The following is a 24,188-nucleotide window of genomic DNA, read 5'->3' as shown; positions in this document are numbered from 1 at the left end:
TGAAGAGTAACCTTCAGATGTTTTTCAACACTTCTCAAAATAAGCTTTTCCATGAAGATTATTTTGCACTTTCGATATTTAGAGCAGTGAAGGAGTAAAATTTTTCACTGAAGTGAGACTGATAGGCCTGTGGTTTCCAGGGTCCTTCTTCTTGCCTTTCTTAAGGAAGGCATACACCTTCCTTTTTTGCCTTATTTCCACGAGGAGATCCTTGTTCAGCGAAGCCAGCCTTTTGTCTCACCTGCTTGACTTCAGACATTCCCGTGCCCTTAGGGAGGCAAAGCTTAAAAAATGACCAGATGAATCCCAACACCTGCAAAAATATTTTCCATGGGGATTTTACTTACTAGTTCCCTGAGAAGTTTGAAATCTGCACTCCTCACTCCAGAGTTGAGGTTTTGCTGGCACTTTTCCTCTTTTCAACAGAAATTTTAAACTCAGCAGCTTTAGCGTCGCTGCGGCCAAGATAGTCATCAAGCTCCATTTCACTTATGAGATCTTCCCTGTTGACAAGCAATAGATCAAGGAGGGCATCTCTCTTAGGATATTTTCCATATTTTTAGGAATCTTCTGCTCTGGATTGTAGCGCACCATCTGTGTGGTTCTCCCAGATAATTTCTGGCAAGTTGAAGTCCCCCATAAGGACAAGAGCAGTTAATTTGGAAGTGCCCCTTAGTTGCTCAAAGAATAATTTGTTGGCATCATCATCCTAGCTGTAGGTTTACAGTAGGCTCCCACAATGGCATTCACATGATTTGTTTGTCCTTTGATTCTTATCCAGAAATTCTCAACTGAGCCATTGCCAACAGAGAACTCCATCTATTCTAACCCTTCTATTAAATCAGCGCCATCCTCTCTCCACCTGTTGCTTTTTCTGCCCTGCCTTATCTCTCCTAAATTGCCTGTCACCATCCAAGAGGGCACTCCAGTCACAGGGCTCATCCCACTGGGTTTAATTTATGCCAATGATATCAGATTGGGAGTGGGGAAAAGCTTCGAGCTCATTCTGTTTACTTAGGCTGTGTGCATGTGTAGAAACATTTAAGTCTGATACTTTGTAACCAGCACCTTGTGAAGCACATTGAGAGATTGGTGTTTTTTCCTCAAGTTTTAGCACACCATACCATTGCTTATCATTGCCAAGCCTGGTATTTTCCCAAAATACTTTAACTCACTGTCAGTGAGCCCCACTAGCACCTGTGCTAGAGCTCTTTCTCCCCTCTGAGAAAGGTGCATCCTATCAGGTGCCAGTAGACCAGGTGTTAAGTAGATCATCCCATGGTCAACAAACTCCAAGTTTTTCCACTTACACCAGCCTCAAAGACACACATTGACCTGACAGATCTGCCTATTTGGGCTTCGTAACAATTCTTTTTTATGGTAATTACAAGTCAGTATGTATTCTCTGGTTTTGAGTCTGTTCAGAATTATCAATATATGGAGATAGTCATGTCATTAAAATAGATAGGCTTAATCATTATTTCAAATTATAATTATGTTTTCTGACCTGCATTTTATGTAAAGAAATGTTATTCATAAAATGTATTATAAAAACGCCTGGAGAAGTAAGAGAACTTTTCCATCTGCAAGAATTGAGATAATTCCTTACAGAGTTTCATCTATGTAAATGAGAATTTAAATAGTGCCCAGACCATCAGTTTCCAAGAGACTGATCATAAAGGCAAGTTGATGCACTCATTCACAAACCATGTGCACAAAATCAAACATCTGTTAATAGTCACTTTTTTTTTCTTGAAGGATGAGGAATTTTATAAATCAAAATCAGTCCCTGTAAAATTATTTTTTTTCAAGCAGCAGGTTTAGTTGATTAAATCAACACACCCTAGAAGTGTATTCTGTATTGAGGAACATGTTTAATTAGAAATAATACATTTATGCATTAGAAACTGATAGTTTACAAACAAATGATAGTTGTTTGTAAAGTGTGCTTGCAAATTTATGTGTATCCATAGATAAAGAAAGAATAAATTACATACTGACCTCAATATGTAGAGGTATCATCTGTGCAGCTTATTTACATATTATGAAATAGCTGAGTTTGTTTTGAGATGTCCTATGGTTAATTCTAAAATTTTTGCTATTGGACTAAACAAGAAGCTTGCTTTCATATTTGAAAGAACCAATAAAACTATTGTTTGGAAGGAGGAGTGATAAAAAGGTTTAAGTTGATACGAATTAAGTTCCTGTTTAGAATATGTTTTGTTTTCTGAAAGACATATGATTTTCACTACAACGTGTTAAGCAGAGTGCTTCAATATGCATATTTAATTTAACAAGTACAGAAAAATGTTTCTTGGTTGATAGTTAATAATAGTCTTTCCATAGCTATGAAACACAATTTAGTCATAATACCAAAATAAATTAAATTAGAAAGTAGGAAGTCCTCTTTTAACCTGGGATACTGTTCTTCAATAGTCAAAATATTGTTTTAAAGGCCAAAGTGAAGACCTATTAAGTTTCCAAGTGATTGTACACTGGTAATACTTCCTAAGATATACAAAAAAAAGTATAGGAAAATATTCTACTATTTCAGCTCAATATAACATTATAACCTGTCATTTGGAAGTTCTTCAAATTATTTCTCCTTTATAAATACTTACACATTTTCATAGATATACTGTGTTCAGTTCTGATTTTCCTGGATGCCAAAATTTGCCATGAGTAAGATAACTATTGGGAAAGGTAGATGTAAAATTAAAACATTAACATCTAAATATTTATAAGTATTTTGATTCTATCGCTTTCCCTTTATTTTTGTGATTGCTTTCACTAGTCTCTTCTATCACACATTCATATTTGTGATAAAACCTCTGTATACGACTCAGACAGTCTGAAGTCCACAGAATATGTAATTATTTATTTATGTATTTATTTTGCCAGCTTGGTAGTCTTTTTCCTTGTGGCATGGTAGAAATTTATTGTAGCATAAATGAGAACCATGGTCTTTATTTTATTTCTTCATTTGGGATTTTTACACTTGCTCCTAATGCTTTTGTCTTCCACTGAGCAAAATATGAAGAAAATAAATTTCTGCTACTTGTTGTTGTTGGTTGGTTGATTTTCTTTGGAAAGTATAGCTCTTCTCAACTGTTTCTGGGCTAGTAGTTTTTTTTAAAGTATTCACTTAGTGAATCTCAGTGACATAAACAGTCAGTAATTCATCCAGACTTTGTCTATAGTAGGGAAATTCTGAATAAGATGGTAAAAGATAACAAATACAGCTAGTTTAAATAGTCATAAATATTTTCATAATGCTAGTCTGGAGTCATAGGTACATTAAGATAGAATTCATGTCAATATCATAAATATTTTAAGAATTCTGAGGACTTAGATTGCAGAGCATCAAATTGAAACTGAAAAAAACCATAAACTATACTTACTGTCTGTAGTCAGTAACTGCATTCTCTAACAAAAGACGAAATATTAAAAACAACACAACTGAAATAACTCTAAAAATCTTCCTAAATGTCATCATTTTTAAAGTCTTCTAAACTGGAATGAAATTCTTTTCCTGTATACCCTCAATATATGGTTTTAGAGCAATTAGCATTTCACTGTGTGCTAGCAGCTTTTATGGCAACCTGTCTTAAGAACTTCAAGATTTGCAAACATTACATAGCAATATTTGCTTTCCCTTTTACATCCACTATAGTCTGTGATGTGTTTTGTCTCTGAAATCTTTGAATAAATCTCATTAGAGAGTATAACCATATGTCATTGTTCCACTACATCCACTAAATGAAAATACGCTACAAACTCCAGTTCAATTTGTAATACTCACTTTATGAGTTCTATTTCTCTTTGAACTTATATTTCCAAAATGACTATGGTATTCTAAGTCTTAGATTGCAAAACATCTGCCAGCAAGGCTAGACATTCACTTATAGAGAAATATAGGGGCAGAATGCTAATATGTGCATGTCCTTTCTTCACAGCCGTAACCTGCCCCAGCATAGAGACTCTTCTGTCAGAACGTGTTGTCTGGAGACTGATTTCTGGGTCACTGAATGAGTATGGGGCTCAAGTCATGCTCAGCTGCAGTCCTGGATATTATTTATTGGGTCAAAGACTCATACAGTGCAGGACTAATGGAACCTGGAGTGTAGGCAATGAAAGGCCATCTTGTAAGGGTAAGGCACATACTTGTTTACAGAAGATCCTATGCTTTCTAAAACATAGATTTTCTTTTGTACATGAAGTCTTTAATAAACTATTTTTCTCTCACATTCCAATAAGTAAGAAAGTGTGACATTTTCATTAACTTGAAATTACGTTATTCCAACTCCTTAGGTGTTAAGTACAATGTGTTTCATACAAGACCCAATGATGTACCATCAAGAAATAATTTGTATTTATTCTACTAGGTGGTGCATAAATATGTAGAAAGTACTAGGAGAGAATGTTATTACTTTAGAAGATTCCAGATTAGAGTTAGATTAGAAGATGATATTGCTTTGACCTTTTGGGTGAAATATTAAAACTGTACTGTTGGAGAAATATTCATGTGAGCTTTTATAATGTCTTCATACAAAAATGCCATAAATTACATCAGTCCTGACTTTGGATGTTTAAAGATTTAGGAAACTTTGGCAATCTCAGTGGAATCATACAGACTTCGATGGTTACAGTACCAAAGTCTTAATAAATTTTTCCAAAATTTCATTTTTTTTTTACAATATATCATTTTTTAAATTCTGATAACTGCATTTGTGTCCCTTTCTTTTTGTTCACACAGACTAAAAAAAAGTATTTTTGATATGCTGCCTAATATCCAGCTACAGTTCAGCTGCTAACAAGTCTTTGAAAAGATAGTTCTTGCCCACCCTCTAAAATTACAAAAAAATTATGTGAGTAAAAAATGGGATGATCCATATGAGATAAAGTTAATCAAAAGAAAAGTATTAGAAACACATGGAGTTGCTGATTGAAGATATATTAGTTAATTTATAAGAAAGGTATATTGTTTTGCCCTCTACTAAAGGACTGATTAGGACTTAATTATAGCAAACTTCATCCACCAAGAGATATTCAGTAATATTTCGATTGGAGCTGGATGATTAAGATCCAGAAACACACTGCAGAGTATTTTTCTGGAGTCTACAGTTTACTTTCTCTTCAAAAAGAGTTTGATTTATTTTTTTGACATAAATGTGATTAATATTCAGTATTAAAGTTAGAAATTATACTGTTAGGCTAAACCCCAAATTACATGAATGTGACTCGATTGTAGTCAAAATGAGTCTTACTCATCTCTAGGCACATTATGTATATAAGAAACTATGATAATATATTTTCTGATTATGACTGAGTTAACTGCACGGTAGCTGGTGCTTGATTTTATTCAAATTCTAACCAATTCCATGTTGTTTTCTATAGTGAACATTTTAAAATATTTAAGAGTGAGGCCTTGGGATTTCAAGTTGGAAGTTTAGCTGTGATCAAGATGCTATTGAAAGTAAACATATGGTTTATACTAATAAATAAATACAGTTGAAGCTCTTGAAACATTGGCCTGCATCTTAAATTACAATACATTTGTACACTCTTCTAGAAACAAAATAAGTGACAGAATAGTTTTAATTAAATTAGAGTTTGATACATTCTTGAAAGACAATTTTTCATGTTGTGTGCAATAGCTGTGGGTTGCAGCTACAGATGCTACAGAAAGTTTCTCTGATAATTGGTCAAATCTAGTCTTTGGCAAAACCAGATGATTTATTGTTTTAGCAAGCAGGCTATATGCTTATGAATAGTAAAGGGGAATAAGAAAAAAGACAGTTCATAACAATTCAGAGTCCTAAATGTAAAAAAAGATTTTTAATACTTTAACTGAAACAACATTTAAAACAGCCAGGGAAAGTGTATTTGAGAAGTAGCCATGGATATGTATATATGGAACATAACCACAACCTTCTCAGGAATTCATGTAATTCCCTTGTTTGAGAACTAGATATATGCATTGGCTGCTGTCAAGATATGCAAGTATCCCAAAGCACTTCTAGTTTTAGAACATATGTTGCAATATCAAGCATAACTTTAATCCCTTTTTATGGAATAAACCTCTAGTATTTATTCCTACTACATATCCTTTTAAGAAAACATGAGGTGATTAATTGTCTTCCAATCAAAAAATTACAAAAAGCATTTTCATATTTCAGTATGTTCTATTTTTTTTTTTCCTAGTTATCTCCTGTGGTGGTCTTCCATCTCCACCAAATGGAAATAAGATTGGAACCTTAACAGTGTATGGAGCTACTGCAATATTCACTTGTAACACAGGATACACATTAGTTGGTTCTCACGTGAGAGAGTGCTTGGCAAATGGTCTCTGGAGTGGTACTGAAACCCAATGCCTAGGTAAAACTCACAGATTTTTTTTTCTTTGTTTTGTTTTGTCTTAAAAGTATCAATAACTAGATTTCAGCTCTTGTCAAGAAACATTTTTGAATCAATGAAAAATGAAGGTACCTTAAATATGGAAATATGATGTCTTGAATATGATTTTGTGCTATTCTGTGAGCAGATATCTTTTCATTAGACATAAAATTACCTTTTATTGTTATAATGCTTTTCAAACCAGTATGATTTTTTAAGTGATTCAAATAATCACCCACATTCACAGTGCTCTTCTTTGTGGAGCAGGGTGTGTGATGAAACTAAACTTCAAGATAATCTTCAATTAGGACTATTCTTGAGCATTCAGCATATTGACCATTCGGTCAAGGGAAGCAGACAAGACACAGTCAAATGCAAAACAAAATCAAGACTCTTTTAAACCCTGAGATTGATACAATTTGTACATGAATTCTCACCCCAACTCTTCAGATCCACTCATAATGGTTCTGCTAATATGCAGATATTAGCTAAACTGCTAATACAGACATAAGGAAAAGGTTCTATTTTTGAGTAACATTTGAGGCTCAGCATTGGGTTTATTCTTGGTTGTGAACAGGATATTTATTTCTGGAATCTGTTATTTGCTTTGTTTGCTCTTTTTTGCAGGTTTTCTTGTTGCCTTATAGTTGAATGTACTCGTTTGGTCTCAGGAAAGGAGGAATTCTGCTTTCCTCTTCAGAGCTCAACCTCACATAAAAAGCATCTTTCTTCTGTCGTGCCTCACTATGTCATTTTAACAGAGCACATAGCGTCCCATGCTTATCTTTATATTCAGGTGTACGTGGGAATGTCCAAGCACCTCTCCTGGGTGGTGGGGGAGTTTTACAGTGGATCTGCTGCAACACTGTGGGTCATGTGCAGTCCCCTGGTGAAAGGCCTTAGAAATGAGTCTGTGGGCTGTGGCCTCCCTGTGCTGGACCTAGACAGAGCTGATATTTAGCACAGCTGCTGAGTTGGCTTTCCTCATGGAAACATTCTTCTCCCCAGGCCTGTTTACTTCTTAGACCTGAGATAATTGGGCAATAGAAGCACCTTTATCTTAGCTCAAGCTCCTGTCTGGTGGCTTAACTTTGTGTCCATATTTCCAGGAATTTGCAGAGGCTTTTTCGGTAGGGGGGAAAGTTTGGTGACCACACATGAGCAGTGAGGCAAAGTCCTACAGTGATCTTAGCAATGTTTGAGCCGTTAACATCTCAATTTCTCACAGATACTAGGCTGCAGCAGAAAGAAAAATAAAGACCGATTATTATCAGAAAAACTATAGCACAGGATCATGTAATTCAGATCAGAATTAAGATTTTATAACCTTTTGTTAAGTATTTCTTGCCGCGCTCTCCCCCTCAAGCCTGTCTTCTCACCCCCGGCTAGTTCTCCGTGAGGGAGAGAGCGGGCAGGTCTCCAGCACCCTCCGCTGGACCTCTGTGGGCTTTGGAGAGCGCTGTGTGGGTTGGTAGAGACGCAGCTGAAATCCCCACAGTGTTGAGAAAGAAGAGAGTCCTCCTCTGGGGGCCAAAATCCTCTTTATTATGTCCCATAATAAAGAGGAACAATGCCGAACGAGGATCCAGTTAGCAGAACTGGTGCCTGCCAGAGAAGGCACTTGGAACCTGGTGACAGGGGATTTTATACTGCTAGGGCAGGAAAAACTGGGGCCAATGGGAATCGTTGGGGAGTGGCTCGCTCTAAAGGAAGGGCCAATAGGAAGGGAACATGGGAGGGGCCCCAGGACCTGACCCAACCACACGATGCCTTGGGTAGAAGGTTCTGGATGGGGGGGCAGGGGCACCGGGTGACAGACAGGGACCCTGGGCGGGGACAGGGGAATGACTTTGCAGTTTTGGGGAGGATTGACAGGGAAGGAAGGCGGGAAACTTGGGGATGGAACCAACTACATAGGGGGGTACACGGAACAAACCAACTTTAACAAAGAACAGACTGCATACATAATATAACGCATTAAAACTTGAATTGAACGAAAAATAACACAACTCTACAATTTCTGATTGACTCCTTCATTTTGCAGCAGGAATGTTTGTAGTTCAATTTTTTTGAATACAGTTTTGTAGTATGATGTCTCTTAAGACATGGAGTGGTCAGAAGTAGTGACCATTGTCTCAATGTACCAAGCTAACTTCTTAATGTCAGTTCATTATTAGTGACTTCCCAGCAAGATGTAGTTGTTTCCAGCAAATTTTATGAAAATGAAGAACACTCCTCTGGCTTGATATATTTTCACACCCGCTTGTTCAATTTGAAATATGCTGTATTAAGAAAGATGTCATTTTGATGCAGGAAATAACATAGGATATAGGGCTAAGCAGAATACACCAATTGCTACTTCTTTTGATATTTAGAGCAGGAAAGAAGAAAAATAAACTTTTTTTACCTAGGAAAAAATTTGCACTGAGGTGCTGTTTAGGGGAATGTTATGATTCAGCATTACTTTTTCACATGCGTAAGTTCCACAGCAGAAGTGTACAGAAAGTTTGTATCTAAAAACACATCAGCCATCTACTGGTGTCAGGTTATCCCTAGACTGAGGCTGACTGACATTTAAATATGTTGGAACTGTAACTATGAAGATCCAACAGCCCAAAGCTTGTATGTGTAAGAGTGTTTTCCACAACCCTTTCTTCTGTTCTGAACATGCAAACTCTATTGCAAAAAATAAAGAGGTACCACTCATTTTCAGGGTATAGCCTGACACCTGCATGTAATGAATGCAGGCATAAAGATACGTATTAGTTTGCATTCAGTTTGAATAACCTGAAATACCACTTTGTAATCTGATTAATAATGGCATTTAGTACTTATGTACTACTTTTCTATTTTGAAAGGCTATATGTGGAATAATTTGGCAGCCAACATATGCAAACTAAACAATACACAAGTCTCAATAGGTTCTGTTTGTATTACAAATTGCTCTTGTGCATGAAAGACTGGAAAAGAGGTTTTTATTCCTTCTATTCTGACTATTGAGAAATAATATTTACCCTGAACATCCCAGAAGATTAACTGTCTATGGTAGTCATGAGTTTAGATTCAAATAGTGTAGAGATGGAGAAGAATTTTCAGTCTATGTCTCATATATATAAGTATATGTGTATATATATATTATTCTGAAAGTCAGTTTAGAAACAATACCTAGTGAAGCTTTTAACTGTCTGGGAAATAGTTAATAAGTTTATTAGATCTCATGCGTAGGAAAGGTTGTGTCTATATTCAGCTTGAATTTACTTTATATTAAGTAATCCTTTTCTTCTCCAGGAGTAATTTGGTTCTGTATTTTTTCTAATTCAGTTTTTTACAAATCCCCATTGAAATTGGTATCGATTCCTATTATTTCCTTATAGCTAATAACTTTTTCTTTTTTCCCACCTGATTATCTGCATTCTGCATTTTGAATAATTTTTACAGATCTATTCCCGCTTGTAATGAACACAGAGATCTCTTGCAGGAACTATTACTGTAGTAAAACATTCTTGCTTTATGCTATTCCCAATTCTTTTTCTAAAGCCTTAGATGGACTTAAGTTCCTATTTGATTGAGTTCATTGTTGAATGAAGCCCTATGCTTAGAATTGTTAAAATGCATGGATCTACCTCACCAGATAAAAAAGATCACATTTTGAGCTGGCAGGTTAATTACTACTTAGTCCTTGCTATTTCAAAAACAGGCTGTATAGTGCTAAAAATACAGCTTTGAGTGTAAAAGTTTAAATTTGAGTTACCCCATACATGCTGCAGAAAGTTTTATTTCTGCTAATAAGCCCCTGGCTGTCTCTCTTACATTCTTTCACATAAGGTATATTAATACCATGTTCTTCAGACACTTAATTTAGATGCAATTAAGAATACAATCCAAGGTCAATGGAACTATGTAGGCTCCTCCAGAGAGCAATTCAGGAAAGGTAAATGCTTACATTTTAAAGCTAGATTATGTGAATACCGCTAATTGAATATTCCTAAATTTCAAGGACAAAATGCCTCAAATTTATTTCAGAAGTGCCTTTAAGACTCACCTGAAGCCTGTTAAAAACAGAAGGCAAACACGGAGGGAGCTCTAAATGAGTCTTTCCATTTCAAAGGAATTATAATGAGTTAGAGATGCTTTTTATCTCTAGTGTACCTACATGAGTATAATTCAAGACAGCTATAGATGAAAATAGATATCACTTGATGTTACCCAGTGATATGTGTAGAATTATTTTATTAGGTTAAAATTTAATTTATTAGATTTCAGGTTAAATGGGTACACTAATTTCTGTATTTTAGGAAAGGGTTTGTCAATTCCTTATTATTTGTCTCTAAAGAAAGCTAAAACCAGGGGCCGTAGTCAATGAGTCTAAGACTCAATTTAAGACCTAAGTCTTCAGTTTTTTAGTATTACATGTATTTTTGTGTTAGTTATACAAGCATAAATATAAATTGGTATGCAAGATTTCTTCCAGTTTCACTCACACCCACTGTTAATAATATGTCTCTTTTCCTTTTTTCATTCCAAGAATATTTGCAACTATAAGTCACAAAACCTATGTGTTTTTATGCATGCTTTGAGTGTATGGCTGGCCATAGGTTCATACAGGTCACAGGACACATTGGAAGCATTTAAATTTGCATTAGTCCATCTGCAAAATCATTGGCACTTAATTATATATCAGTGTATTTTCCTGAAAAGATGTTTTTACTCCTTCCAGGGGCAAAACTACATGTAAACAAGTCAATGAGATATTTAAAATCTAAAGTTAAATATAATCTACTCCATTTCATCTTTTAATTATATGATATATATAATGCCTTTGATTTATCAGTATGAAAATATGTTGCTGCAGACAATGGTTGTGTAAAAACATCTAATCCATTATTAACTGATAACTCATAAGTAAATTGCAGTATAATATTATTATATTGGATTATATTTGAAATTCTTACTAAAATAAAATATTATTATTTGTATCTTGCTTTCCAGGTGTTTTAGAATAAAACTGCTGAACCAACCTTGATGCATATGAACAATTTTCTAAATTCTTGAGGGCACATTTTACTAAAAAAATCCTCTCACAGCCTTCTTAATTTTCTTTAATTTCAGTTGATGAGAAAATTACATACATTTTGTGTCATTGCAGTGCTCTTTCAGTTCTTGATATGTTGGAATAGTTAATTTAAATGAGTCAAAAATCCCTGAAAAAAATAATTAAATAATGAATATTAAATAAATCATTAAATGAAATGATCTGTAAATGAAATGACTCACATAATAAGTCCAGCAACTTGTTAAATCCCCATTTAAGAGAAATGCATGATATTTTTCTTTATGCCACGTGGCATATTTCATCTATCTTCTTGAAATTCCCTGTGGTCTTGTGTTTGTCTTCTGTGCAGCTACTGCATTTCAATTCGTTACTATTTAAAGCTGGAAAATGAAAAAAAACTAAATGTATTCCTTTCTATTTCACCTTATTCCCTAGGAAAAAAAATAGGGAGAAAATATTAGGAACTAATTTCTAGGCATAGAGAAAATAAGAAAATAATTGGTAACAGGCAGGATGGAAGAATCAAAAGCAAACCTTGACAGTCTTACTGCCTTTTCCGGTGACTGTCTCATGAGATGTAGATTTCAGCAGAAGATTCTTTTCATTTTGGGATTTAGCAAAACTTTTGAAACAGTCTCCCCTTGTATCCTTGTAGCCAAATTGAGAAGACAGGGTCTGGATGGGGGGACTGAAAAATGGATGGAAAACTAGTTGAATCAGCAAAGGCTAGGGGTATAATTTCTTGATTCCAAGTGTGACTAGGAGCCAGTGGATACTGAGGATGAATACAAGGGCCCACACTATCCAGCCCCTGTCTCTCACTGGATAACAAATTGGGATGCAGCTACAGCAAGCTTGAGGGTGACACAAAATGGTGGGAGAAGAGTTGATGTGTGGATTCTAGTACTGCTAGGTAAGAGGGACCTTTAGAGTCTGGAGGAATAGGCCAACAGGAAGCTCATAAAGTTCAGGAAATAAAAATACAGAATCCTGAACTTTGCCTTGAATAATGGCATTTGTGAGTACTCTTGGAACTGACTGGGTAAAAACAAGCTTTACAGAAAGCACCCAGGTGACTGAGTGGAGAGGCTGACTAAGAGTTAAAAGTGTGGCTTTGCAGTAAAAACATCAGACTGGAGTGTATGGGCACTACTGTAGTCACCAGGTCATGGTTATTATTTCCTCTTCAGCACTCATGTGGAAAATTGTGTGTTGTTTTTGTGTCCTCCACTATACAAGAGAGATATTGCAAAAGGAAGCAAGTTCAGGGGAAAGACGTATTAAGGGGCCAGAGGCTAGGTTATCTTTCAAAAAGGAGAGGCTGAGTGAGGCTGGAGGAGCGAGAAGGGTAAAAGGAATCATATTACTAATTTGGACTGAGAACAATAAGATAAATTATTCCATGACACATTTCAAGGAGAAAAATATGCTTTCAGTGTCCTCTGTTACCATATTCTGTGTTGTAAGGGGAAAAGTAGCTTTATAATTAGTGAAAAATTTGCATTCATACTTTCTTCCTCAGATTTGCGGAAAAATACCAAAATGTCCTCTTAGAGGCATCAGCAATCCTACAATCAGGATTTTTATAATAATCCTGCGTGTATGGAAAACCTAATCAAATTGTGTGTTTTATCCTTCTAGTGTTTTAGAGAAGCTATTAGGTGTGAATGAAATGTAATGTCTAGCATAATATAGGGGCTTTAATAGAAAGCTTGAATCACAAAGAAAAGTTACAAACAAGTTGCTGTTGATGGATACAGCTTGCATGAAACAGAAGAGATCACACACACACAACCCATTGTAGCTGCAATCTTGAGCCTGAGGTCCCAGTCCTCACCTCTCAAATTGAGCCTTTAACACATGTTTCTGATGAAATTACTGCAGCTGTAATTAATCAGTGTCACCACAAAAAAAAAAACCCAAAAAAACCCAAACCAAAACAAAAACTTTCTTCTCATCCTTAATCAGTAAAGAGAAATAGTTTTTTTGCTCAGCAACTGTGTTTTCAAACAGAATGAAGAATCCAGAATGAATTAAATCATTACTTGGCTTTTTCACTGCCAAGACTGCTATTATCCTGGAATAATGGATTCTGTAATGTTTTAACAGAAGCTGAAAGAAGAAGCAAACAGTGCTGGCAGACATTCCTTCCTATTCATGCCTTCTATCTGGAAAATGCTTATAAATTCATATTAATGTCAAAATTATGGTCAGCTTTTCTTTATATTGCTTTGCAATTTGATAAGTACCAACAAAAATACCCTACTTCCATTCTTTATTATGATGAAGTGCCTTAGTAAGGTTGCCTTTTTCCCCACAGAAGTGTGAGGTCTTTAACTCTCAAACCTGTACTATTATTTCATCATAGAATTCTCATTTCTCTAATTCATTATTTTCTCCTTCAAAGAAGTAGAAGAAATATCATCTGTAGGTCTTATACTTGAGAACTTGTTCTGCACAGTGCAGTAGTTGACGCTAAATATATTGTTTATTGAAAGGAAAGTTGAAATTTTGGTGGGGTTTTTTTCGGTTTTTTTTTTTTTTCTTGTAAATTTTAGCAAGTCTTATCAAAATACACACTTTTGATGGGTTGTTCTTTTATTGTAGCTGGTCACTGTGGCTCACCAGACCCAATTGTAAATGGTCATATTAGTGGAGATGGTTTTAGTTATCGTGACACTGTAGTCTACCAGTGTAATCCTGGCTTTCGACTTGTTGGTACGTCTGTCCGAATTTGCCTACAGGACCACAAGTGGTCTGGACAAACTCCTGTTTGTGTCCGTAAGTACAATTAATTTTTCACTGAATTGTTGCTACTATTTTAAACGTAATTGAATACTAACAGTGGACTGGATGTTCAAAAGTGTTTGGGCTCAGATCAGATATTTATTGGACTTGTTGTCAGTTAAAAGGGCTGTTATGATACAGTTTCTAACCTAGCACAGACTTGTGCATATTTTCAGTAACACCTGATTTCTGTTGTTTCAGAAATAGCATGGCATAGTCACTGAAGGGGTTTGAATAGCAGGCTGCAGCTAAGTACTATCACTTTCTCTTTGTAGAGGCATAGTTGCTATGTCAGGTATGGGCTTGCTGAGCCTCACCCCTATTTTTTTCACCAAGAGTAAAAAATTCCCTTGTATGTTTTCATTGCTTGAAGGACAAAGCTGGGATAGTGTTCATCTGTACATTTCTGATGATTGCCTTTTTTTTTCAAATTGGCTTCCAGTTTACTTACCCATGCAAGCCAAGGCATGGCATTGAATTATGCTACATCTGTTAGAAAATAAGTTAACTTTTTTACAGCCTTTAATATTTTCTCAATTCTCCTGTTTTTGAAAATCCCATAATTAAGTGTTAGAATTGTGGGGTCTTTTCTTCTCTAGCTCCTTCTTCATTTGTGTGGCAGATTAGCTTACATATTCTGAACCATCAGCCATTTAATCAGTCAAGTACAATTATCTTTTTTTATTACTACTTTATTATGTAGTTGATTTTATTTCCTTTTAATTTCAGTTTTATTAAAGAACCCCATTTATATTTTTTTTAATTTTTAATGGAGAATTTATATAAACTCTTTCAGTGTTGCATATTTTAAGATGTCTGCAATTCAGACATAACTTTTATCTACACAGAGTCACTGAGATGGTCATCTTTTCTGTTCAATACATATTAGGTGTCTAAATGTTCAGTATTTTCTTTCTTAAGGTAAAATGAAAATTTTTACATGTGTACAGTGACAGGAAATATCTGGCAAGTGTTATTGCCCTTTTAAAATTCTATTTATGTCTTCAAGTGATATATATTCATCAAAGGAGTCACAACTAGCATTGTTACTATTAGTGCATCCATTTGACTGTGCAGTGAATAAAATCCATTCAAAAGAAAGGGGCAAAGCTGGGGGGACATGGAAGAGGCAGGAGGCTGCTTCTTCCTAAATGTTTGTTATTATTAATGTTATGAGAAGAACTGGCATCAGTTTCTGTTATTTGAGTTTGCCTAATGCTTTCCATTACAACATGGTTTACTCTGGTAGCTTAGAACGCTACCAGACTAAAAACCTATGCAAGATGATTTATGTCAGCATCCAAACTTCAGAGAATTTTCCTCCTTTGATTAATTTAAGACATTCCCATACAAATGAGACTCTTATTTCTGAGATGTAAAGTGAAAACATATGGTTCATCAATGCTAGAAATGTGTTCTATTGAAATATTCTTCTGACTGAGCATTATGGAACCTGAACTAGAAATATGGCTGTGGTGGGTTGACTTTGGCTTGATGCCAGGTGGCCACCAGGCTACTCTCACTCCCCTCCTCAGAAAGGCAGGGGAGAAAAATAAGATTGCAGCTTACTAAAAGAAAAGGGAATGGTTGCACCTGCAAGCAAAGAAAATAAAGATTTTCATTTTTTACTTCCCATGAACAAGCAATGTCTGTCTGTTTCTCAAGAAAAAGGGCATCAGCATGTGTAACAGTTACTCCAAAACATGTGTGTAAGTAATGGATGATACCTCTCTTCCTTCCCCACTGCCACTCTGCCTCAGCCCTTCCTCCTCCTTCCTCTTAGCTTTTATATCTGAGCAAACATATGGTATGGAACATCCTTTTGGTCAGCTGACCTGGTTATATCCCCTTGCAAGGTTGTGACACTCCCAGCCTACTGGTGGGAAGCTGGAATGTTGGGGAGACAGCAGTGATGTTGTGCAGTGCTGCTCAGCAGTAGCAAAACAGTGGGGTGTTATCAAGACCTTTCTAGTTAATGATAGAAAGCGCAACACTGTAAGACATCTATCTCAGGTAAATCCAATATAATGGCAGAGATATTACAAAGACATGAAGGGCTGTGCCCCTGAAAATTTGCCCCTCAGTGGTCTTGATTTTGTGAGATTTTTACAGGAGATCACATCTTTTTATATTTTTAATTGACTTTGAAAAAATTTTTAGATTTTTAAAGATATTTTAATATCTCATCACATGGAAAATTAGAGCTTGGCCATAATAAGCTTAATTTATAAGTTCTGTTTTAGCAAAATCAACACACATAAGGTATAATGGGGAAAATTTACTCCAAAAATTATTTCTTTATAGTCATAAGAAAATCAGATAAAAAGAATCACTACTTCAGCAAAACAATACAATATTTTTGCAACTGTAATGCTTCATAACTCCAGAATATTCTGAAATAGTGCATCAAATTAGTTTGGCTCTACTACATGTTTAAGTTTGCTGGGAAAAAATATTTTCCTTTTACATAAGGTAAAAAGTGAGTTCAAAGAGTTTTTTTGAAAAAATAAGGTTTTTCTCATGATAGTTAAGAATTCTGAATAAATATATCCTATTCTTTTTTTTATATGTCTTGTATAAATGTTAAAGACAAATTCAGAAATGGAAAAAAAAAAAAAGTCAAAATCCAAAATGCCAAAGGAGCTCCAACCTGCAAGTGGTTCCATGGATCATTACCTGTCACTTAGATGCTAACATGCCTATTTTTATTCTAACAGCAATCACATGTGGACATCCTGGGAATCCAGCCCATGGAATGACTAATGGCAGTGAGTTCAATTTAAATGATGTGGTGAATTTTACTTGCAACACTGGATACTTACTTCAGGGTGCTTCTCGAGCACAGTGTCGGAGCAATGGGCAGTGGAGCAGCCCTTTACCCAACTGCCGAGGTAAGAGTTTTACCCTGCCTCAAAATACTGGGATATAACTCACAAGCCTGTCCTATAGGAACTTATTCCCACCTTTATTTCAGTTTCTGCGTTTTTAGGTTGGAGATTGTTGTTACAGCTGAGTATTGAGAAACCTAGACTTTTCTGTATTTTTACCTCAAAGTTCTCAGACTGCAATCACCAGCATTTAGTTTATAGACACATAAAATTAACTTTGTACCACAGAAGTTATATTAAGTCAAAAAATCACAGTTGCCTGTCTAGCCTTAATTAGGTACATTTTAATACAATTTTCATAAATGGTCATTATGAAATTGAATATTTATGTATCAAAACATTATTAATTCTCTTTTATCTTAACAGAATCTGACAGATGTGAAACCTGATTTTTCTTACCCCACCAAAAAAAAAAAAAAGGGGATAAAGTATGATTTAATTTTGCTTGTTTTTTTTGCAAAGACATCGGAGTTTGATTCCTAGTGTGCTATGGGTAAAGTGGAAATGTTTGAGAGATGAGAATGAAGCAAAGGCTTGTGTTATGGTAAAATCTGTATCAAATGTACGTATTAGGAAAGGACAAAGAAAAATCTTTTTTAAACACAATCTACAATTCTCAGATTGAATTCTTTATTCAGATCCCAGTAGTGTAATTAAGATTAAAACTCTTAAAAAAAGTTAACCTTTTTCTACTCCTTCCATTTTTGACCAATGTTTTTATTTATTTTCTTTAATTTCTGGCTATTGTTGCAGAATATGGTACTAACACCTCATCCTTGGTCTGTTCCACCAATATCTTGATCAGACACCTCAAATCTTTTCACTAGTTTAGTGGTTTTATGTTATATTATTCTACTGGTATAGTACATGCTTTCTCAATGCTGAATCCATTAAGATAATGATATTATATGATATTGTGAAAAATTTTCTTTTGAATCACTGAGGCAGACTGAATATCTTCTGGCCAAATCACAGATGCAAACTGACAGAGAAGTGAAGGCAGGACATGAGTTAAATCACGTAAGATATACTGAAAGATGTCAAAGGCCTGGGGAAGACTTTTTGAGATACTCTATATCCTTCAGTGCCCTTTTTGTGAAGGCTCTGGAAGGAAATGTATTTTAATGGCTCTAATTTAAAAATGTTTTTCCTGGTCATATTCAAAGCTAAAATTATCTGGGTTCATTTATAAATGTTACTAACAGTGCTAATTTCCAAATATGTAAACCAAAAACAATTTTAAAAATGCTTAGTGTCTGGAAAGAATCTGATGGCTGTGTCTGCTATGGAACATGCAAAGAAATAGAACACAAAAATTTATCCATAAATTCAGTGATTACTAAGCTTTTCTTGAGTATTTTCTTTCACTAGAAAGATATTAGAATAGTGTAAGTACTATGCTTTTTGTTCTTTGTGTCTTGTCTTTTATGGACTAAAGGAAATTGCAGGCAGCAAAGTCATTCTAAGGATACAACATTGGGATTAAAGATCATGTAATAAAAATTTAACTTCAGCTATTGTACTTTTATTATCTCCACCTGTTGGTTTATTAAAAATCTTATTGTACTACAACTGTTGTTTCTAAGAATAATAATTATCTTTGGTGATTAGCTCATCATAATGTTTCAGAGATAGGTGATGCAATTTCAGGCTTAGTGTGTGTGGAATTAGATCTTTCATTCTCGTTAAAACAATAAAGAGATGGCAATTCCCTCAGTCACTACCTTCAGAATTTATTCAAGTGAGTTAACTAACATAGCAATGTAATTATTGGAACAGAGAAACAAGAATTATCAAACTGTTCCTATTTAGGCTCATGGGTTTCTTTCCCTTTTATACTGTTTTCTTTTGCTAGAGCTAAGTGTGCAAACTCCTCTGTCTCATCTGTGAGGCATTTAAGTAAGGTTTTATTTGTTGGAAACACATACTTTTTCACTTATACTGTAGATGCAACCAGAATCTTCTCTGTTTGACTGCCAGAGGAAGAGATAGAACAGCTTTACGGAAGTTCAACGCCATTTATGAGCTGAGTTAGTCAGCTATTTACATTGAACACCATTACATTTATTAAAAGAAAAGCAAATCTAAATGAAAGCAAGTTAAAACAATGCAAAGACTGAGAAGATTTTTTTAAAAAGATCATAAGAATTAGGATGCTTACAGTTACTACAACATTATTTGAGTTGTGTCTCCTGTCTACTTTTGTTGTCCTTTTAAAATTTATTCATAGGAATTTGAGTTTGATCCACGCCAATTTATGGTCTGAAAACTTGTTTAGGGAGATAGGTTTTCTGAAAGGAGTGAGTATTATAGATGCAACTCTGCCAAGATCCATTCACTTAGGAATGGTAAACTCCTACCAGAATAAAGTGGCCCAGAGTTCTCTCAGTTTAGCATCTACAGTTATGTCTATTCTCATGCAGGTGGTGGGAGGCTGGACTTTTGCCATTCACTCAGTGTTTCTTCACATGATTCTTCTCTTCACATAGTATTTCTTTCTCTGTAGCAACATATATTTTTCGGTGACCGTCTTGTATCTCTTCCATCATGAGCTGCAAGGATCCACCTTATCTGGTCACCTGCTCCATGCACCCTGCTAAAATCCAGAGTACTTTGCTGTTAATCATAACACTGTAGCTGATCACAACTGTGACTGAGTTTAACTGATTTAAAGGGTTTGAAAAAGTTGTCATGAAGTTTGCAATTTGTCTAAGAAACCTCTCTTCATGGAGAGTAATATACTACCTAACAATAACTGTTGTAAATGTATTTGTGCACCAGAAGATATTTAGTTGTACTGTGAAGAGAATATTCAATATCCACTTCAGCTAAAGCTTATCAGTGTTAGAGTAGTTTCTGTAGAAAACCATTCTCCTAGTACATGCATCTCTGATCTAGAAAAGTGGGGGATTCCTCTTTCAATTATATGAAAATTTAAAGTGCTATAATATAATTGCCTTGATAATCGGTATTGTTTCTCATTTTAGGTTAGGGTGGTGGGTTAACCTTGCAGTAGGTATGTAGCAGTTTCTCTCTGCTGTTCTTACTCACTTTTCTTCTCTGGCCTGTGTTCTCCACAGGCTGCAGAGAGTATCTACTGCACTGCCTTTTCCTCTAAACTCAGTGTTCCCTTTCTAACTTCTCACTAGTTTGTGTGTGTGTGGCCTCCTCTCTCTGGTGTATTCTGCCCTTTCCTAAATATATCTTCAGAGAAACAAAATTTTCTCATGGCTCACCTCTGATTTGAAGAGAGACTGAGAGTTGGGGCTGTTCAGTTTAGGGGAGAGAAGATTCAGGGGAACTTTGCTTATCATCTATACTTATCTAAGGGACAGTCTAAAAAAAGAGGGCTGGACTTCTCAGTGGTGCTCACTGAAAGTACATGATGCAAAGGCTACAAAATCAAACATAAGAAAAAGCTTTTTAAATGTGAGGGTGATAAAACACCTGAATAAATTTCCCAGAGACATTGTGGATTTTCCAGTCTTACAGCTATTCAAAACCTAACTGGACAAAACCCCAAGCAAACTGTTTAGTTATCACTTCTCTGTTCAAGTATTATTGTATACAGATTATGAATAAAGAGTATATATGCAAGAATATATATATTCTTAATATCTATACTAAAGAATATATATATACATTAACATTCCAATGTCAAATTTGGTCTTAACAGATTGATAAGAGCTTACCTAAAGCAAGTAATAGCACATTTTCTGGCATAAGCCTTTACTTCTAAAAAAGTCTTTTACCTAATGCATGGAAAACATTTGTTTTAAATTTCATTGTTAACAATGAATTATGAATTTGTTTACAAAGAAAGTAAATCTTCCAGCTCTTTAAATATCCTGCTGGGACAGGATTGATTCCTGGCAAACTTGTATCATTTAATTCAACAGAGATTTTACATATGACCTTTCTTTCAAACCTCAGTTGAGTTCACCTGAGTCAATAATAAACTTGGCTTCATTTGGCTGAGACTGTACAGCAAGTGCTACAAATTAAAGATTGCTACTTGAAGCTATTGTAGAAGTTTATTTTATTTTATTTTATTTTATTTTATTTTATTTTATTTTATTTTATTATTTTATTTTATTTTATTTTATTTTATTTTATTTTATTTTATTTTATTATTTTATTTTATTTTATTTTATTTTATTTTATTTTATTTTATTTTATTTTATTTTATTTTATTTTATTTTATTTTATTATTTTATTTTATTTTATTTTATTTTATTTTATTTTATTTTATTTTATTTTATTTTATTTTATTTTGAAACCGAGCATAGGAAACCTTGATATTTTTTGAAAATAAAGATGTGGTAGTTCTTAGGCACCCTTTTGCAATGATACATTGCTTCTGTCTGTTGTGTCAATATCAGGTTAACTATTAAGTTAAGTAATCAGTGACAGGAAATTTAGTAAGGAAATTAAATGGGAGGTTTTGGCTTAGAAAAAAGTCATGCTCACAAAAGATCACATTTGCTATTTAAGAGCTGTATGATAAAAACTTGTATGAAGAAAAGGATTTTAATATGTTTGTATATCCTAAATGCACTGCAAGCACTGAATTCCTTCGCAATGATATTTCTCCCTACTCCAGAATGCTCTGGTTAACTGTTTTGGCTGAGCAAGTAAAACTTTTTATCTCTTAAAAACCTACATATTTTTGTAGTATTTTATTTGGACCTGTGTTCTGAGGTAATGTAATTCTTAAAATACCCATGCCTTGGAGAAACGATGTTCCTACTGTTTCTGTTGCAAATAAAAAAAGGGAATGTTGTGATGTTAAGGTACTTTGTAAAATAGAAACCCCATTTAAAAAAAAATTATTTAAACATTAATATCTGTTAAAATTATATTTAAGCCTTTCAATGTATTCAGTATTTTCTGAAGATTGCTGATAACATTTTCTGGAATGTGAAGGTCTCTGAAGTATGGCTTTAAATTCATCATTTGTACTTCTCCACATAGACTCTATCTTTACTTTTTTTTCTTTAATTTATTTGATAAAAACCAGGTAAAGTAGTTGGTTTACTTGCCTTTAAACTGGAGCCAAATGGCATCAGAAAAAATAAAATATGCTGATCTCTATTCCCTACTGCAAATCTGCCTGAGTAGGCTTGGTGCAGCCTGGATGTGCTACCCCAGAAGTAGTTATGACTATATTAAATTCTAAGCCAAGTATGTTCACGGGATTTTTTTTTTTCCATTAGCAGTTTGGAACCACTTTCCATTTAGTCTTTGGAAGCACAGAAAGGCAATCTCCATTCTTTTTACTTGTCATAATAACTCCTAACCACCAAAATGAGAACTTAGCCAGGTGGTCTCATCAGGGCTCTGCACTCTTGATTGCACTGCAGGTCATTTTTCCATATATTATGCTTAAAGCAAGAACTGCTGTATCAAACACCACACTTTCTGCCTGTATGAAGGCAGACTCACTCATAATTTGTACCAGGAAAAGTGGATATCCTTTGCTACTGTTTCCTTCAGAATTCCTTTTATATTTTTATAAAAGAGATTTAGGATCTTTCTGCTGTTAGAAATATGTTTCTTAAGACCAGAAGCACTTTGATGGGAAGATCCATTTTTCAAAGTTGCAGAGGTTTGAGTTAGCTCACATTCTCCAGTCTGTATCAGTAAGTCCAGGCAATTTATTAGTAATAAAGAATTCAGGTGTCTATTTATACTGCATTTGTGCTGAATTTCTAACTTGAAAGGTTTCTTTCTTTATCTCATTGGTCTTAGATTCTTGAAAAGTTTAATTAGGCTTTTATGTCTTATCAGGATACTGGTATCTATAAAGAATTGGTAATTTTATCATGTTCTATTTAGTGGCTATGTCATTTGAACCAGTGGTAATATGTTCCACTCCTTCACTGACAAGAAAAATAACCTTTCTGATGGCAGCTGATAGAAATGTGGGAGAGATTGAGACTGGTGACCAATGATTCTCATTCAAACATAAAGCAGCTCTGAATTTAAGCAGTTTTCAATCTGTGGAATCAAGGACTTGTATAAGCTGAGAAATGCATTTTGTTCAGTTTTGTTTTTTCCAAAGTCAGAGGCCTTTGTTGTGACTTAATTATACTTAAATGCCAGATATGCCTAATCTTTTCATATTGATAGCATGTTGATATTCTTCAGAAGGATAACTTGTACTTGAGTAAGATTCCTAAATAAGGAGGTGAGGTGCCATAAGAGATGCCATACGGTGTCTGAGATATTTACCTGACCTGGCAGAGATGCCCATCCCTGGAGTGAAAACAGCCTGGAGATCAGGCAAAGACACTTCAAAAGGTAGTAGAAACATTTTTTGAGGCAGCTGAAGAGTTTGTACTAGTCTGACAAAAGCTACTGTGTTAATACTGCTCGTACATAAATGCCAAAAAATGAGTTTTGCATACAGAGAACACAAGAGAAAAATAACAGGCAAATACTTTATCTTTCGGGTCAATTTTGTATAATAATACCTAGCAAAATCAGAGTTTTCATTCTTGTTTATTGTTGACTTTGCATTGACCTTTACTAAAATTCCATTTACTGGCAATTTTGTCATCATGCTTTAACAAGCAGAGCTTTCTTTCTTTTTATAGGCAACATTTTTAAAAGCTTGTCATAAAACCAGAGTGAATTCTCTACTCTTTATTCACTCTAGAGTGTTAGTCCCTAAACATTTTCTAGATACCAACCTTAATGCAATACTTTTCACATAATGTTTAAAAATTCTGTTGATAAGATATGAAAGTTTATAAAAAAGCTTAAGATTTTTTTCTGTCAAGAAAAAAAAGAGAACAAGAAATGAAATACTGTGAATGATGTACTTTTTGATGATCATTCAACTTCTTAACAGAAAGCTGCCCTAGAGGACTCTGACATGGTCTTTTAACTTCTTTGTCCTCAAGGGTTTGAATCTACTCAGTGTGAGGTTCCAAAGTTATCAGGGCAGACTTGGAATATTCTCTAGCTTTTTTCAGAAGACTAAACCACGACTGACAGAATTACTTTCCCATAGAACTCTTGACGGGTGTCATTGAGAGAGAGCAATCTCCATCTACTCT

The 24,188-nt window shown here is 34.7% G+C and overlaps 1 protein-coding gene across 2 annotated transcripts in view; it reads left to right on the top strand.

The window, feature by feature from the left end:
* The window catches only part of CSMD1 (CUB and Sushi multiple domains 1), a 1,058,834-nt gene that overhangs the window by 991,077 nt on the left and 43,569 nt on the right, over nucleotides 1-24,188 (top strand). For both annotated transcript variants that reach the window (XM_030269463.4, XM_030269462.4), the window contains exons 51-54: nucleotides 3,957-4,151; nucleotides 6,205-6,378; nucleotides 14,057-14,230; nucleotides 16,954-17,127. In XM_030269463.4, coding sequence (XP_030125323.4) covers nucleotides 3,957-4,151; nucleotides 6,205-6,378; nucleotides 14,057-14,230; nucleotides 16,954-17,127 — 717 coding nt within the window. The remainder of the gene's footprint in view (nucleotides 1-3,956; nucleotides 4,152-6,204; nucleotides 6,379-14,056; nucleotides 14,231-16,953; nucleotides 17,128-24,188) is intronic.

Source organism: Taeniopygia guttata, chromosome 3 (genome assembly GCF_048771995.1).
Source record: "Taeniopygia guttata chromosome 3, bTaeGut7.mat, whole genome shotgun sequence".
NCBI classification, from domain to species: domain Eukaryota; kingdom Metazoa; phylum Chordata; class Aves; order Passeriformes; family Estrildidae; genus Taeniopygia; species Taeniopygia guttata.
Note: the sequence above shows the minus strand (reverse complement) of the source record. Positions and strands in the feature narration are given on the sequence as shown.